Here is an 18,561-nt window from a genome sequence, read left to right as displayed (position 1 = left end):
CCGTGCACCAAAAGGCCACAGGCGCGGCCCCCAGTCAGAGCGCTCCCCGAGGCTGCAGTTTCCGTCCCGGGAGGGGCACGTGCCCAGGCAACTGATGGCTGTTTCTCTCCTCCTCTCTCCCCCCACCCCCACCTTTATTCTCTAAAATCAATAAAAACATATCTTCAGTGAAAATTAAAAACAATGATTAACATTTTATTTAACAACTTCTCTACCCTCACTGTTCTTTGATGAGGTCTAATATATTTTGAACAGCAGGCTACAGGAGTACACATTATTTTTCCCTAATAATCCTTATTGATTGCAATGTAATTTTGACTCTTTTACATGAGATTTTACATAAACTCCAGCCTCTCCGAAATTCTTTCTATATAAGAAGTTAAAGCAAATGAGTACAAGAAACAAGTGCTTTGTGAGTGTGATTCTACAAGCACCAAGATTCAGCATGTAGAACGCCGTGAGGTCATTTTACCTGTGTACAAGGAGTTATTTGATTTATACTTTCATTACGCTTTTAGTTAATACTCAAGTCCTCAATATTTTAACTGTGGATGTTTAACACTTTAATTTACATTAAGGAAACTGTTACAAGTGTAAAATTTATGTTAGTGGAAAAACAACTAGAAAATAATATGAAAATTTAATTTGCATGTTATTTGCTTAGCGTAGGAATGTACAAGTTTGAATGGTTTTATCTCAACTTTTGTATTTAGGAAAAGGTTCAGAAAAAAAGTTATAGACAACTGAAGACTACTTTTGTTAATGTTACTTCTGAATACCCAGTGTAAGTAATTTTTCATAAAATTTGTAATTTTCTTCATATTTAAAGAAACTAAAGTTATTACATAATGGAATTAATGTTTCTTCTCATTTTTACAGGAATGATGTTTACAATTTTAATTTGAGTGGAACTGACGAGCCTATTATAAAACTTGGAGTAAGCTAGAAATCTGTTATTTTTGTTTTTATTTTGTATTTATTATGCAGTTACTAGAGTGTATCTCTTATTTCCATCCTTATAGGTATGCTTTAAAATATTTAAAAATGCATATTCTCTTTATTTTTATTAAATATATTGGAGGAACACTGGTTAATAACATTACAGGAATTTCAGGTGCACAACTTCATAATGCAATGTCTGTTTGCTCCGTTGTGTGCTCACTACACCATATCTAGTCTTTTTCCATACAGTTTTAACTATTTTAAATTTCTGTGGTACTGACATAGGTGTATTTGATTTCCTTTGAAGTCCTCTGGACTGAAGTAGAGAAAATGAGTAATTGAGACATAAAGGAACTCAGACTACTTCATCAAGAAAATCACTTTTTGCCCTGGCTGGTGTGGCTCAGTGGATTGAGCGTGGAACTGTGAACCAAAGGATCATGGTTTGATTCCCAGTCAGGGCACACGCCTGGGTTGCAGGCCAGTTCCCAGCAGGGGACCCACCAGAGGCAACCATACATTCACATTTCTCTCCCGCTCTCCTTCCCTTCCCCTCTAAAAGATAAACAAAATTTAAAAAAAAAAAAGAAAATCACTTTTCTTAGATACAACTATATAAAATTTTTACAACTGTTTTAAAATTTTAAAACAATTACTCATTTTTTAGTATATTGTATAGTACTAGGTTTCTTAAATATGAAACCATTTCAGTAAGCTTAATTTTATTGTTACATCTTATAGGTACATGGTGTGATAGAAACTAGACTTTATTTCCTCTAGTTTTTGTTTACCTTATTTTGACACTAGAAAAAATTGATGTTTATTCACAATATAGATCCAGGAATTTCAAGCTACAACTAGAGAAGCCTGTGTGGATAATTCAATAAAATTGTAAGTGCTTTATTATAACTAGCTGGATCAGATTAGAATACACTTATCTCAATTGTTCTTTTTCTTAAATCCTCCCAGTTTATCTGAGAGTTTTTAATATACTGAAAGAGTGAATTAAACGGCCATAGTCATGATTACTCCCATTATGACCCTATTCTTTCAGCATCTATGGCTGACCCTTGAACTGCATGGGCATTAGGTGCACCAACCCTGTGCAGTTAAAAATTCGTGTAGAACTTTTGACTCCCCCGGAACTTAGTTACTAACAGCCTACTGTTGACCCAGAAGCCTGATTACATAGGCAGCTGATAAACACATATTTGTATGTCATGTGTGTTAAATGTCACATTCTTCTAGTAAAGGAAAATACATTTGCAATATTTATTGAAAATCATCTGTGTATAAGTGAACCTGTGCAGTTCAAACCTATGTAGTTTAACAGTCAATAGTACTTCTAGAATTAATAATGTGGACTCTGTGCATTTTAAATATTAGTTATATAGCTTATGTTATAAAGCCAAAAGGATTCAGTAGTATTTTTATCTAACCTTATAACTTTATAATTAACTGAGGTCAGAGAGAAAAAATCACATAGCCAGCATTATATAGTGAACTGGTAGAGTAAGGCTGAAAACCCAGGTCTAACTGTTTAGTGCATGCTACCTTAAGAAAACAAGCACTTAAAGTTAATAAAAATTAATGAATGCATTTTTTGTTTAAGGGTTGGTTTAAGGAATCATGATGAACTTGAACCGTCTCTCAAAACAAGAGATAAAAGAGTAAGTTATAATATCCTGATATGTCTATTAAAACTAGTACTTCTTTCAATGATTTTCCAATACCACAGGTTATCACAGAACTGCAAAACAGAAATAATGGGACCACTTGTGTCCCTCAGAAATTACGTGTTCTCATTACGACTTTTCTTCACAGTGTGAGCTTCTGTGGTCATCCAGTGAGTGATGCTGTGACAGCTTCACCTTCTTTGATGGACAGGCTACGTTTCTGCAGGAGCGAGCTGTTCTGATTTAACCTTTATTTATAACCACACTGACAACAAATACACACCTTGCTCTCTGATCTAGATTTCCAAGTGACTTTCTTGAATAGGTCCTTAATGCCAGGTGGATTAGTCTGCTAGAACTGTGCACTGTTAGTTTTTCTGGGTTTTTAGTGGACTTTTTTTTTGGCTGATCTTACTTTGCATGACATGTAGACACATTTGTTCGTTTTTTACAAGGATCTTTTTTTTAAAAATAGATTGTAACAAGTCACAAAAAGAAAAACCTCTTTAGTGATACTGACACAGAGTACAGATGTGACGATAACAAGACCGATATTAGCTGGCTGACGGAACCAAAACCCAAGCCACAGCCAGCAGTGTACGGCAGGAGTAAAAGTGTGAAGAAAAGACAGAAGAGTGGGAGACCAAGTAAGAAATCACTTTATAGAGAAATATTGCAAACGATTCTATTATTTCAACTATGTGAAATGTGTTGTTGGTTGATAAGTCTGTTTTTGTATGTGGACACCATTTTTAATTACATACCCTTATGAGTAGAAAAAAAGAGTGAAGACAGATACACACACACTGTCGTGGTTGTGCTTTTTACTATTTTAGGTAATACATTTTAGGTTATCTTTATATTGCTTCTTTACAATGGGACCTCAGGGACATAAAATCTACTTATTGTAATCTTCAGTTCAGGGCATACTCTCATCATTTCTCCATGTTTGGCCTACTGTTCTGCTTTATTGAGACGGATATATTAAGTACTCATGAACCCAACACCTTAGCAAAGTTTGGACAATATCTCCATTCCCTGCCTAGCCAACACATACTTTTTAGGAATTCATATAGACCCAATAAAAATATATTGAAAGGCAAATAATTTTGTTGCAGAAACATTTTTGCCTAAATCTTTCACAAAATGTTTTCCTAGCAAATGGATTCTGCTTTCTCTAAGCAAGTTTCTTGAAGTAGTTAGACTAGAGTTTGAGGTACAAGTTTTGGGCTAGAAATAATGACCGTTTTCATAGCTTAACACTAATTTCAATGTTTAATAAAACAAAGATTTTATATATTTCAAGGGAATCAGCTTTTTAATTTAAGGTTCTCTTTTACAATTACAGTTGACACACAATGTTATATTAGCGTACCCTCCAGTGATGGGACACAACTTACTAAGTGATCGTCCTTGTAAAGCTCAGCCCGTCAGACCCCGCACGGTCACTACACCACCACCGACCGCACTCCCTGCCCTGTACGTCACCTCCTCCCGGCGGTCCCCTAACCATCGGGTTGTGCTTCTCCCTTCCACCCCTCTCACCTGTCAACTGTCAACATGTTCTTTGGTCTATGATTCTATTTCTGTTCCGCCTCTTTGGGGTTTTTTAGATTCACTTGTTAGATATATATTTATTGCCATTTTATTCATATTTTTCATCTTTTTTCCCCTAGAAGGTGACCCGTTCTCATTTCGTGTAATACAGGTAGTGATGAAACCTTTAGCTTTTTCTTGTCTGGGAAGTTCTTTATATGCCCTTCAATTCTAAAGGATAGCTTTGCTGGGTAGAGTGATCACTTTGAATCTTTCTTGCCAATCCCTTCTGGCCTACAAAGTTTCTGTTGAGAAATCAGCTGACAGTCCTAAGGGAGCTCTTTTGTAGGTAACTGCTTTTCTCTTGCTGCTTTTAAGATTATTTTTGTCTCTAACCTTTTGCATTTTACCTATCACGTGTCTTAGAGTGGGCCTCTTTGTGTTCATCTCGTGTGGGGACTCTCTGGGCTTCCTCAACTTGTCAGTTTCCTTCACCAGATCAGGGAGGTTTTCTGTCGTAATAGGTTTGCAATTTCTTGGTCTCTCCTTCTTTCAGCACCCATGATACGAGTGCGGTACACCGGAAGTTGTCCTGGGGGGTTCCTTACACTATCTTCATTTCTGGGGATTTTTTTCTGGGAATCAGCTTTTATTTTATTTCAGGATAAAAATAACTACTAGTGACCTGTGGGGTGGGGAAGGAGTGATGGCTTAAAAGAAATTAAAATAGAGACATGGAAATGAGCTTTGGCATGTGTTTAGAAATGAGGCCGAATCTTGAGAACAGATGAGAGGCAAGTCATACATGCATGAGGAAGAGAAGCAGCAGGACTACCACGTGTAAGAGAGGCTGAAGTACGAAACAGCAGAACGTGCTCAGGGAACGCAGTGGGTGTTCAGGAACCAGAACGTGGGTGGAACTTGTGGGGCTGTGTTCAACGAGGCAGCTAGACCTAGTCACAGTGGGCGGGCCATGAAGCACCGGAGAGGCAGGAGGTGCACGTGCTCAGGGAACTTGTGGTCTAGTGGGAGGACGTGCGAATAAAGGCACTTTAACAAAGCAGAAGTAACCAGAGACCCTGCAGTGACCTGACAGGTTAGACTGCTACGGTCGGTGGGTACTTTTCAGCTGAACCTCCAAGCTCATGGCCAGATGACAGTGGAGTTGAGCGGACTTACCGCCAGGACTGGGCTTCTTTCTTCCGGAACTTTGTTGCCACCTTTGCTCGGGCAATCCCACTTCTTAGGCTTTAAAATTTTTAGGAAGTTGAAATTGTGCTTGAAGGGCAAAAAGGGGATTAAGGACTAAAGTTGCTCTCAAGCATGTGGGTAAGTCTTAGAAACATAATGAGTGAAAAATAAAGCAAGTTCTAGAGCATTACTTATGATGTGATTCTGTTTCACAAAGTTCATTATATTGTTTAGGGATACATATTTGTGAACTGAAACTTCTTTGAGATCGAGTGAATGAGAAACAGATTTCAGGATAATGGTTACCTTTCAGCAGAGGAGGTATGGAGGGTCACATAAAAATACACATAAGTAGATTCAACATTAGTCACATTCTAGTTCTTAAATCAAATAGTAGAATCAATGTAAGTTAACTTTATAACTTACATTATATATTCTCTTGTGTGTTTGAAAAGTACAAGATAAAATAAAGGAGAAGGAAAATTGGTAATTTGTATCAAATATTATAAAGTTATCAATGTCAATTTAGCCTCAGATCATTTTGAAATTTAAAGTTTGAATGAGTTTAAAGATGTCTTCTTATTTTTTATGACTTTAACATATGGAGAAACATTCTAATACATTTTAATGCCAGTTTTTATCCAACTGAAAAAATTTAACCTTTTTTTCTTGAATTGCAGGACCATTTTTGGAAACGGAACAACCAAGATCTAAAATGGTAAAACTGGGAAGGTTGTGTTCAGAGATTCATTTAAATATTATTTTTTCTCCTTGTCATGAAAAAATTTGTCATCTCATAGTTTTATCCTTGTTATCGGTTACTTGTTCCCCATGACCGTCTCCGTCTCTGTGCCCCTCCTTGTACCTGTGCCTGTGTGAACGGCAGCCTGTTCTAAGTCTGTGTTTTCCTACGTTGACAGGTGTTTTCGATACCTCTGTTTCTTCTTCTCTTTCCTCTTTTTATAAATTAGAGCTTTAATGGCAGGGATAAAAGGTGGTAGAGAGATATTTGGAATAGAAATATAAAATCCAGCCCTTTTAAAAAATGTGTAACAGGAAGTTGGTGTTTCCAAATCCCCCGCCCCCTTGGCAACCATTGGTTTGTCCTCTGTATGAATTGCTGGCTGTTCTGTTTGTTTTTGAGATTCCACACATAATAGAAATTATGGTATTTGTTGTTCTCTGTCCAACTTATTTTGCTTAACATAATCTCCAGGTTTATCCATGTTGCAAATGCAAGATTTAATTTTTTATGGCTAAGTAATATTCTGGTGTATACCAGTCATTCTTTAAAAACTGTCTCTCCAGTCACTTTTAAAATATTAATCATGAATTCTTTTATTTTTAAAAAGAGTTCATGTAGGTGTTATCAGTTTCAGTTTTACAGCAAATAACTTGTACTTGTAACTCAAATATTGATATAACATTCAGGAAATTTTTTCCCGAAGACACCCAAGAAAAAGGTCACCAGAAAGGCAGACGAGGTCATTCCAGATGGGAGAAGCAGACGCCCACGAAGGGCAGCAAACCGCAGAGTGAACTACAAAGACCTCTCCGACTCCGAGTCGGAGTGTGAACATGAAGTTTCACAGTCCCCGAGAGAGAGATGGCTGGTGAAGGTGAGTAGAAACAGTCGTGGGGGTTTCTAAACGCCTCGTAAAATACTGAATATAGAGTGTGTTTTTATAAAAATGTTACATTTATCTGTTCACTTTTTAAGATATAACCCTCTATAAGTAAACTTACATAATTCTAAAAATTGATCCTTAGGCAATATGTTAAAATTTATAATAAGGTGGCATTCCCGTTACAAAACTGATGTTTGACTCTAGAATTATAACTTCAAGAAAATATCCTTTTTGCTCTGGCTGGTGTGGTTCAGTGGATTGAATGCTGGCCTGCAAACCAAAAGGTTGTTGGTTCCCAGTCAGGGCACAGGCCTGGGTTGCAGGCCAGGTCCCCGGCAGGGGGTGTACAAGGGGCAACTATCAATGTATCGCTCAGACATCCATGTTTCCCTCCCTCCCTCCTACTCTCTTGCACCCACTAAAAGTAAATAAATAAAACCTTTAATTAAAAAATAATAATATCCTTGAATTACAGAAGTACTAGATCTTTCCAAAATTATGCTCCAAGGAAGTGCAGACCGTTAGGAAACCATGGTTCTCTCTCCTGACTGCAAATGGAAGTACGGGCTGAGTTCTCACACACACCGCTCTAAGCACAGAGACAGAACGGTCCTTAAATCCCGTGGTGACACAGACATCCCTATCCACCCATACTTGAAAGCTTTTCTGAACAAAGTTTTAAAAAATAGTGTTAATAATGTGCCAGGTACTATCTTAAGTGCAGAGTCCTCAACTTACAATGGTTCAAATTAAAATTTGACTTATGATGGTACGAATGCAATACACATTCAATAGAGGCCATTCTTCCAGTTTTGAATTTTGATATTTTCCCAGGCTAGCAAAATGTGATACGATACGTTTCTCATGAGCCGCAGCACCCAGGCACGCACATGGTCACCAGGGCCAGCGACCCACAGTGCAGTGCACTGTGTGGCCAGCGTCTTTTGGGTCTTTTGGATCTTTTGTTTGGAGCACAGTTAAGGCAGACTAGACAAGTTAAGCTCAGTGGGTTAGGTGCAGTAAACGCATTTTTGACTGAACTGCATTTTCGACATACATTGGGTTTATTGGGACCACTTCACTATAATCGAGGGGCATCTGTACCTTACAGGTTTGACTTTTGAAAAGCTCATAAGCACTACAGGTGACTGTACTGTTATTGATGTCCCATTTTACAAGTGAGAAAATTGAGGCTCAGAGAGATGAAGGAACGTGCCCAAGGTCAGCACAGGTAGGAAATAGTAGAACAAAGGTTTGAACCCAGAGAGTCTGGCACTAAAGGTAGGTCTCTGAATACTACACCGTTCTGACTTTAAATCATTGACCTTCCATACCCCCTCAGTGGAACCTTATCTCTTACCTGGAAGATATTAAGGACACTGTAGCTTGTCTCCATATTTTCTATCTCTTCTTACTACACATGTAGTCAGGGAGGTCTTCCCAGACCACCCTGTCTCTTCGAAGAAAAACCCTGAATATCTCCTACCCTTGCAAGCTCATGTCCCCCTCCCCAGCACACCCCAGAGCTGGCGCAGCTGAAATAACCTGTGACTTCCACACGAGCCCCGCGCTGCTCTGCCAGCTGTCCTCCGTCCTCTCGGACGTCTCTTGCCACTTTCCAGACACTGAGCCAGGGACGCCCGCCGCTCCCTCTGCTTCCCCTAAACAGAATGTCATCTCCTTTGACCCCGTAGTGTTGGTTTGTATCTTGTATGACATTCACTGTAGTGTATGTATTACATTTCTGGTGAGTTTCCAGTGTATTAGTCTATCAAGACTCGTGTGGTGGTGCCTGCTGTGCTCATATGTAGTAACAGAAGACACTTAACAAATACTCCAGTGTAATTTAAATTGTCTCATGTGCCCAATGTAAACCACTGCTCTTCAAGTATAATTTGAAAGTTCCCAATACATTTAGGAGGAGAATACCTATTCCAGAAGGGAAACCACGGCGCTGCCGAAGAGCCAGCAGAACACTTTCTCCGCCGAGACGCAGCAGAACGCAGCAAGAGGAAGGGCGGACGCAGCTCTGCCGGAAGGCCCGGGAGGCGGTAACAGCCCTGACTCGCCTCCGCTATCTTCCTCTGGGAGTCCACCGTCTGTAGAAGTAATGAGATGTCAGTACCTTTTTTCTTGGTTCAATATTTAATAATTTGTATTGTAACTCTATATGAAAATATAATTTGAAGACTAATTTGGAGGGGTCAATTTAGACTGTAGGTAGTCAGAATTTTATTTGTAAATGAATGCTCAGAACTTGGTCTTCGCTAAGTAGACTTGGGAACAGTGCCGCTGGTCACTGAAGTTTGCACTTGTTCCAGTTCCTTTCGAGGATGTTTGAGGGCACAGGTGGCAAACAACAGGCCCGCGGGCCGAACCCCGCCCTCCTCCTGGTTTTACCCGCCCTGGCACCTTGCTTCTCCCTGGTCGCAGTGCCGAGCCCTCGCTTAACCGTTGCGGAGGAGTTACATGTACACAGTCCCAAATTACATTCGGCCCATTGAAGGCAACCTCGGGGCTGATGTGGCCCCAGGGGAAAATGAGTCTGACACCCATTTTAAAGCATTTCTAAGAATCCATAATTTCAGTTAATATTCAAGACTTCACATGAGTTAACACACATACTTCCTCTAAAGTGGCTACTCTTTTCTAGAATATTTTCATTGTGCTTGGTACCACAGTCATCTCAGATAAGCCCATACACACTCAAAGACAGGTGCACACGCCTTGATTTGGTAGGAAAACTGAGAATTCATGTACATTAAGATTTCTCGCAGTCATGAATTTCCTCATCTGAACATGACCGAGCCCTTGCAGCCGTCGGCTCCGTGACTCTGCTCTGTGACGGCACCGGCTGTGACGGGAGTCCTCGGGCTGCTCGACAGAGCGCAGATTACAGCTCCATTTTAAATGCAGTCACTTCATAGTTTTAAAGTCTTATACAACATTTTAAGCATTATTTTGTCTTGTTTAGTAGTGAAAGCTTATCCTTTTTAAATACAGTCAGACCTAAGGATTTGGTAGATCACACCGTTTCTGAAGCAGACGTCAGTAACAGCAGCCGTCTCGGTGTCGTTTGTGTTGTGTGAGAAATACAGGTGTAGAGGAAGTGACAGACCAGGATTTCACTCAGGATCGCGGCTGCGCAGCAAAAGCCCTACCACCTGAGTCCCTGAACAGCAGATACGGTGTTGGAGACCCAAACAAGTTACCGAGAAACAGTGAAAAAAATTTACAATGTGCCAGAGAAAGTTGCTCACCCATTCCACAGTCCCTCTCTTCGGTAAGATTGTACTTTTCCTTTATCAGATATAGTTGAGGTGGGCAAATCGTTGTCTGTAATCAGGTACATATTGCTTATCTACTTAGCTTAAGGTTTGTGTCTAGTCTGGAGGAGAGGAGGGGCCTACTGACCAGTGACGCAGCCCCAGTGACACAGCCCCAGTGAGCCTCAGAGACTGGCCGCAGCTGCCGCACACGAAGAGGGGCTGGTCTGAGAGCACGGGGTGCCGACGGGGTGCCGACGGGGTGCCGACGGGGTGCCGGCGGGGGCCCCCGGGGCGATGGTGGCTTCCCCTGAGGCTCTGCATGTGTGTTCACACATGGAACTGCATCGCTGCCTTCCGCTTCTGCCTTAACTCCAAGCCTGCACCCTGCAGAGCTGTGAGTCACAGGCTGACAAAGCAACTGACAGGAACTGTAGTTGGAAATAGGACTGCAGCATTCACTTTGGAGTTTGGGAAGAACTTTAAAACTAGTAGGTAAATGGTATGAATATGAACTTCAGTATATTGAAAATTTACATGTTGTTGTATGTACTGTTTCTTAATAAAATATGTAGGTAGGCTCAAAAGTCTTCAAAAAAGATATTAGAAATATGAATCAATTATGGGTTAAAGTGAGAGAGATACGTAAAAATGTAATGTCTACAAGGAGTAGATTTGTATTGAATTTTTAAGTTGTGCATACTTTAGTACCAATTCATAATTGCCCCACCCATTTTTGCATGGTTTGTATTGATGGCTTAATTTGGAGAATTCTGCAGTAGTAACAAAGTTACAGCACTGCTTGCCAAGATAAGAGAGTTCCCCATAACTGGGTACAGCTGAAAGTGATGTGAGTCAGACAGCACTGCATTCAAATCCCAGCTCCACCATTTGCTGCCTGTGTAACATCACTTTACAAGTTCATGATTCCCTCTGCACCTCAGTTTTCCCATCTGTAAAATGGGGCTGTGAAAAATTAAATAGGCTTATTATGTAAGCATGCTACCTTATACACTGTAAATACTCGAATATTTATATAGTTAGTACACAACAAGAGAAAAAATCATCTTACTCTGTACGATATTAAGATAACCTCTACATACAGATATTTTTTCCTGGCTTCCCCTTTGCCTACGAAGAGAACGTTAGTGCGCCACCAGGCCTGGTGTCCCCCTTCCTTTGGCGTCATTTGTGATGCTGGTTTGGGGACAGCTGTGGCAGCCACTGGGTCTGCGGTGAGACTGGCCGGTAAAACTGAGGACACCGCGTCGGCGCTTTAACTAGTGGAGTCTCGCACTGCTGGGGGTCTCCCACCGCGCCACACCTGGTCTTGCTCCTTCACTTCTAAAGTCTCTTGGCCCTTTACTTGTCTGTATGAATTTTACCACTAGTTTAAGGAAATAATTGCCATTTCCCAGTATTGATATTGAGTTTTCTCATCTACATATTTCATTTTTCTACTTTTCGGTCTTGTATCAAATCTTCCACAGAGCAAATTACACTACTTGTTAGATTAACCCCAAAATGTTTTAAGGGTTGCCTTCTTACTGTATTGAAAAAATAAACTGTTTTCTGGGTTTAGTTTTTTGCTTTTCTGGAAAAACACTACTGATGTTTTGTAGCTCCCACAGCCATGGCAACTCCACCGGGCTGTCTGCCTGCCTAGATTCTCCTGGATTTGCGCACACAGAAAGCTGCACCCTGTTGCTCCCAATAATTTCGTACTCCACTCCGCTCCTTGTACTTTCCGGTCTCTTTATTGTTGAGGTGACCATGACCTCCGGCGAAATGTTAACTAGATACCATACGAACGGGCCAGCTTAGTGGTGGTGTTTTGTAGAGCTTGGTATGAAATGCATGTTCTAGTTGTCTACAGGCTTTTAGTTTTCATTTTTTAATAGGGGTTGAATTTTAGCAGCAAAGGAATTGGTCCCTCAAAATTTACATTGTTTGTTTAATTTGGGGGGCTTTAATTTTTTTACTTTCTTTGGGTTTCTTTATGTCTTGTTTATTCATAGCCCAGGTTTACTCCTATTAAGAATAGTACTGTTGTACATAGGGACCATGTAAATTTGGTGGTACTCAAAAAACACAAACTGCGTTAGCTATTCAGATGTAAGTAGTTACAGTTCAGAAAAAACCGTTCATGGAAATTAAACCTCCAATTATCAATTAAAATTATATACAAAGTAAAAGGGAGATATTACAATAGTATAGCATCAAACTTTCTTTAAACTAAGGTGGTCTGATAAGAATCTGTAACTGGCCTGTAATAATTATAATAATATTTCCAACTGTTATTATCTGTAAATGTGTTGTTTAAAATCTGTAGGATAGTTTGATCACAGAAAAGAGCTGAAGTTTTTTACATGGTAAGTAGCAAGGTCTTACAGAGTGAGAACACAGTTGCGGACCACAGCTTCTGTATTTACAACTAGGACTTTCTGGCTTCATGATTACACAGGAATTTGATTGAGCTTTTTGTCACTTACACAAGCCCATCGCTCTATCAGCAAAAGTGTTTTAATAATCTGTCAAGTACCGAAAGTTATGAGTGTTTCACAGCACGGGCAGGGCGGGATCCAGCCCAGCCCTAAGTTGGGAGGGTGGGCACCAGCAGACTAAGTGGGCAAAGAGCTGCGATCGAAGTAAAGGGAGGGGACTGGAGCGGACACAGAGTTTTACAAATTAGGAAAAGAGCCAATTGGACTGGAAGGAAGAAACCTGTATGTTGAAACAGTAAAACATAAGGTTAGATGAGAAAAAGATGTCTTAAAGATACAGCTTGAAAGAAGAGTTTAGACTTTAATTTTCTACAGTCCCCCATTTTCTGACTCAACGAAATCAGAACCCGAACAAGGAAGAACTGAAAAGCAGGGCAGTCACACAAAAGCCAGTGGAAAAGTATTACTGAGACTTAAGACTGAGATTCACCTAAGAATTTAGGTTACTACACAGTGTCAAAGGTGAAAAGGGAGGAACAAAACAATCTGAAAAAACAGTTGACAGTGTTTGCAACACACTGACTTTAGGGCTTGAGAAAGATGGTCAAAGGTGAGTCCCAAAGTACTTATGGTGCTTTTTAAAAATTTTCGGTATGTATTTTAGGAAACTCACTCAGCATCTCCATTATCCACGTCCAGTGAAGGAGGAGAGAGGACAGGGAGTGCGCGGCGCGGCGGCTCTGCTCACGGATCGGGTTGGTGCTCACAGCTTTGCCCTGTGTTCCGGTTAATCCCTGGGATGTGCTGACGTTTCGTCTAAAGGAATCATGTGTTTTAAGTCACACTAAATTGTTCAAGTTAGTTAATGTCAAAACGAAAATGAGGAACCAGACAGAATTTAATGCACAGTTGTCTGAAATGATAGAAATAATTAACTGCAATAAATGCTTTTTTAGTAAAAGCAAGAACATCTGAGGTATTTTAATCGAGATGATAGCATTACCATCTAACTGTTCCTAAGGCCCGACACACCACCTCTGTCGCAAACGCATGTACATAGAAGATCACCTGAGTTACCCCGATGAAGGCCGACTGGAAGGGGACCAGGAAGGGGGAGCACGCTCGCTTCCCCCCAAATGGACGAAAACAGAGGATCCAGATCACAAAAGTAGGTGTAGCAAGTGCCTGTGTCAGAGGGCAGTTATCTGGGAAGGCAGCTTCTTAGATCTCGAATAACTCCATCCACCAAACAAATCCCTTTGTGAAGACACTGGGTTAGAACCAGAGAGGAGGGTGCTTTGCACCAAGTTGACGTGGTGCGGATGACGCAGTCGGGCTCCTTTTCGCGCGTCAGTATCCCTCATCTTTCTATCACTGGTAACCCTGTGCAGGTTAGGGTACTAGATTATGGATTTACTCAGAAATTAGCATGTTATTAAATACTTGGGTTAATAACATGAAAGTAGCCAAACCCAGTTAAATATAATCTGAAAATGTTCCATTTTAATGTCACCATTACTGTTTTAATACCCAAAAGGTTTTTTATAAATCAGCTATTTTTAAATTAAAAAATTACGTCTATGCCTTTGATTGCATAAACCTTAGATTACACATAGAACAGGAAATAAGATTTTGTTCTCGGCCTCATGACAAGTAAAGATAAGTTCGTTAAAATGAGTATTTTAATTCTGGATGGCTGTCTCCATTTTTTAGTGTCTGAAAGCACATCTTCAGTGTCAACAAACGACTCTTTTCCTGAGAAAGACTGGGGAGCCGGCACTTCAGACTCAGGCATGGTGTGTGAGCAGTTTAATACGGGATTTAAGAAGAGATTTAATGTGAGTTATTTAGACTGTAACACATAATGTGGTCATATACCATACTTTCTACTAGAACATCCACTTGTTTGATCTTTTGGCAACAAAACACCCGTTCGTGAATTCAGCTCTCCTCACATACTGGTGAAAACTTTTCACGAGTGAGTTTCTCTTCCACAATCTGTGCATTATCCCTCTTCTTTCTTTTTCTACAGGTCCTTTCTCTTTGTCCTATTTCTCTTTTTAGTTTGTTTGCTATTTGACTCTTCTGTGATTTTTTCTCTTTTTGATCTCACCGAGGAACCGCTAGTGTGGGAACTGAAAGGCAAGGGGCCCAAGCCAGAGAAGCCCTGTCTCCCGAGTCTGCCCGGCCCTGCACTTGGTGTCCTTCGTTCCTGAGGCTCCGGTGTGGTCGCTTGGTCTGGCCACGGCTGGCCTACTGAGCAGAGAAGCCCGACTCCTATACAGGGTGGGGCAGAAATAGGGTTCGAGTTGTGTGAGAAACAGTTCATTCTTGTGTCATTTCCCATGTGAGCAACTGGGAACCCACTGTTGCTGTGTCCTGTATTATCATGTATCTGCTAGACGTGAATGAATTGTTTCTGAGAAAAACGGTAGTCAGTCATTCTGACTTGACTCTGAGGTTTGCTCCTGAAGGGAACTGTAATCACCAGCATTTTACAAAGTGCCGCAGAGCGTGGTGTCCTGATGAAAACCGTTACCGATTGGGCCCTCGGGCAAAGCCCCTCTGAGCTTGCTCACGAACACTTTGGTTCCAATCACTGTTCTTGATTTTTCACCTTTCTCAGTTCGTAGTCCTCTACATTCCACGGAGAAGGCTTTGTTCTAAATATAGTCTTGTTTCGATTATTATTTGTAAAAATATTTTTCAGATCCACCAAAACCTGATGGATTATTTCACTAAGCAGTCTTGGAAAACAGCTCAGCGGCATCTGAAAACAATGAACCACCACATCCGGCAGTGCAGGTGTGTGATCAGATCTCGTCTGAACGCTGGATTTGCTGAGCACTGTGTTTTTAAAAATAAACTCTTTTTTTAATAGGATCCAAAAACTTGATAAATTCCAGCTCAGCATCATAGAAGAGTTGAAGAATTTTGAAAAAGATTCACAGACTTTAAAAGATTTGGAGAAGGAATTTGCGGTTTGTTCTTTTGAGAATTTAAAAAAAAATTTTAAACCTCATTTTTAAAGAGCTACACACGGAAAACTTCTACAGACCTTCTGCTTTTAGAGGCAACAGTTTCGTACACACACTTCGATTGCAGGCTCCGGCACGGGGGGGGGGGGGGGCTGTGGCAATAAAGGAGGACTCGTGGGAGACTTTCCTTTCCGTGGTTTTTATCGGAACGAGTTTATGACATCTGGAATATTCTTAGCATCTAGCCACCTTGTTTATTTAAATTAGAAATAAGAGGAGGAATACAGTAAATTCTACTGTTCAGTTTACATTTTTAATCATGCCGAAGTATAACAAATTTTGTACTAAAACTTAGGACTTTTGGGAAAAGACAGTTCAGAAGCTCATTGCCTATCAACAAAATGAACAGGAGAGGTTAGTATGACATCTTTCATGACTGGACTCTCTAGATTTCAAGTTAACAACTTTATGCTATTTAAGATTTTTAACTTACATGAACTAGAGCAATTTAATTTGAATTCCTAGTAAACACAAAGTAACATCTCATCGCTTCCCTCCAGGCTCCACCTTCTGAAAACCTCGCTGGATGCAAACGTCTTCTCCGCCGCCGACCAGGAAGAGATGGTGTGCGCGGCGGAGGTGCGTGTTTCCCGCTTTCACGGCGTCTCTCTCCACGTCGGTGCGTCTGTGTTTTCGCCGTGAACATTTTATACTGGATTTCATGGGGCAATATATGTATTTTTTTACAGATGTGTTTCATGAAAGAAAACATGAAAATTCTGCAAGACCGGCTTCTTAAGGAGATGGTAAACCGATCATCCAGTTTGGGTTTTTCAGATGGAATCACCCATCATGCTTTATTTCTTTTAATGGGGAATTCTTTCCCAGGTTTTCTTTCTTTTTGGATTGAGAGGAGGCAGTTTTAGCTCAGTAATTTGTTATTTAAATTAGACCAATGGAAGCATGTTTATGGTAAAATAATAGGGATGATTTAAATAGCCCCTCCTAAAGAAATAAAAAGTATCAATTTGCCAGTTGAACAATGCTCTAGAAAAATGACTTCTCTGTACCATGGCTAAGCACTGCCTTTTCAAGGAGAAGGGGTGTCAGGATCCCCAAGGAGGACTGTCGTGCACTCGGACAACGAGACTCTGTTTACATGGATGTGGGGACGAAACTACTCGGTCTCCCGAAGGTCTAGCAGACCAGCGGGTCGGTTCTGGGAGGAAAAGTGCAGCTGTGCGGGGTGCACCGCCCCAGGGAGTGTGTCTCGGGTGCTTCCTCAGAGGGGTGGGCGTTCCCACGTACACACGGGCACTAACCTCCGTGTACAGGATACGTTGAGGTACTTAGTCAACTTAAAAGACGCTCAACGCGCCGAGATAGTTGAAGATCAGGATGTTTAGCTTGAAGCAGACTAGCCAGACTAGTCCTTGCTGAAACTGCTTCCTACACGACACTTAGTTTAGCGTTTTCCTTTACGTATTAAATCCACGTTTCACAGACTTGACATTGAGAAGACTGAAGGTCTCCTCTCAGCCTGTCACCTGGAAGGGCAGTGAGGGTCAGAGCCCTGTCCGCACCCAGGACCAGACCCTGTGGGGTAGACGGACGGAGCACTACCACGCGACAGCTGCGTAGAGGGGCGCTTTCCAAGCGATCCCTGATCATGGCTTGATTTCTTCCCTGTTTTACTTGGTTGGATGCCCATCCTTTAAGATGGAAGTTAACTTTCTTTTTCTTGCCCACAGCAAGAAGAGGAGCTTCTTAATGTACGCAGAGGACTGTTGTCGTTATTCATGGCTCATGAAACCAACGTGAACGTGGAGATCTAGCTGTTACCCAGGTTTACCCGCTTCCTCTTCGTGCGTAACTGAAGAACTACCCAGCAACCCTGCAAAGAAAAAGTGCCCGTCACCCAGGCAAGAGTGCCTTTGACCTCTGCATTCAAGGAAACGTCTCATGGACGAGAAAAAGCATTGGCTCTGAGTCCCTGAAACGCGTCTGTGCAAACCACAGAAATGGGATTGCCTTGTGCTGGTAGTAGCATTTGAAGTAGACAATTATTACTGAGTTAACTACATTTAATTATACTTATAAAACTAGTTGTTTAATGAACTAAAATTTATCATATAAAAAGTATTTTACGTGAATATAGTTTGGACTGAACTATGAAGTATTATTAAAACTTGCTCACTAGTTCAGAATATCTATAAGTAATAAAAAAAATAAGCCACACTTGGAAGTCTTTGATTTGAAATACGTAAGTGTGAACTGGTAGTCTCGACACACTGAGGGGAGTGTGTTGGTTTGGGTGTGGCCCCCAGGCCCTCAGTGCTGACTGTTCTGTCTCCGTTTCCATTCTGAGGAGGCGCCTTCACCCAGAGCACACTGTTCTGGGAAGTTCTTATTAGGCTCCTATTCACTATAGGATCTGCAAGATTACTTTATAAAAATTAATACATGATTTGCTTTCATTGCATAGGAAAGTTGAAATAAATGCTCTATCATTTGGATAAATATTACATTATTTCCTAAATTGTTATTTTCCTACTTTATGAACATGGGGTCAAACAAGACACCCTTCTCCACTCAGATATCCAAAGCACAGCACCAAGTGGCCTTGACCCCTGTGTCCCTGCTCCTGGGACTGGGTGCCAGAGCGGCCACTGCCCAGTTGGCTGCACCCCGTCACTGCCGTCTGCCCAGAGGGACTGATGGGGTGGCAGGGCTGGCATCAAGGGGCTGACAACTCGCCCATAGCCTGCAACGCTACTCAGGAGTTGTGCCTCGGTGAGACTTTTGGAGCCCTATCCGGGCACGTTTACGGCAGCCTTGGCCAGACTTACACGGCCCCTAACTCAGACGTCACGCCTACCCCCTTTCCAGGCCACCTGCGT

General features: G+C 41.2%; 1 protein-coding gene across 1 annotated transcript in view; it reads left to right on the top strand.

The window, feature by feature from the left end:
* Positions 1–17,882, top strand: part of SYCP2 (synaptonemal complex protein 2) — a 51,353-nt gene extending 33,471 nt beyond the window's left edge. Inside the window, exons 25-42 of the mRNA XM_037059998.1 lie at positions 714–784; positions 880–937; positions 1,778–1,833; positions 2,555–2,612; positions 3,094–3,265; positions 6,026–6,063; positions 6,794–6,964; positions 8,892–9,090; positions 10,072–10,256; positions 13,348–13,438; positions 13,705–13,851; positions 14,397–14,521; positions 15,394–15,488; positions 15,565–15,664; positions 16,017–16,075; positions 16,222–16,300; positions 16,411–16,467; positions 17,413–17,882. Coding sequence (XP_036915893.1) covers positions 714–784; positions 880–937; positions 1,778–1,833; positions 2,555–2,612; positions 3,094–3,265; positions 6,026–6,063; positions 6,794–6,964; positions 8,892–9,090; positions 10,072–10,256; positions 13,348–13,438; positions 13,705–13,851; positions 14,397–14,521; positions 15,394–15,488; positions 15,565–15,664; positions 16,017–16,075; positions 16,222–16,300; positions 16,411–16,467; positions 17,413–17,496 — 1,845 coding nt within the window. The 3' untranslated portion in view covers positions 17,497–17,882. The remainder of the gene's footprint in view (positions 1–713; positions 785–879; positions 938–1,777; positions 1,834–2,554; positions 2,613–3,093; positions 3,266–6,025; positions 6,064–6,793; positions 6,965–8,891; positions 9,091–10,071; positions 10,257–13,347; positions 13,439–13,704; positions 13,852–14,396; positions 14,522–15,393; positions 15,489–15,564; positions 15,665–16,016; positions 16,076–16,221; positions 16,301–16,410; positions 16,468–17,412) is intronic.
* Positions 17,883–18,561: the final 679 nt, after the last annotated feature.

The sequence above is a fragment of the Sturnira hondurensis genome, unplaced genomic scaffold (genome assembly GCF_014824575.4).
Source record: "Sturnira hondurensis isolate 20B ecotype Veracruz unplaced genomic scaffold, ASM1482457v3 Scaffold0011378, whole genome shotgun sequence".
Taxonomy (NCBI): Eukaryota; Metazoa; Chordata; class Mammalia; order Chiroptera; family Phyllostomidae; genus Sturnira; species Sturnira hondurensis.
Note: the sequence above shows the minus strand (reverse complement) of the source record. Positions and strands in the feature narration are given on the sequence as shown.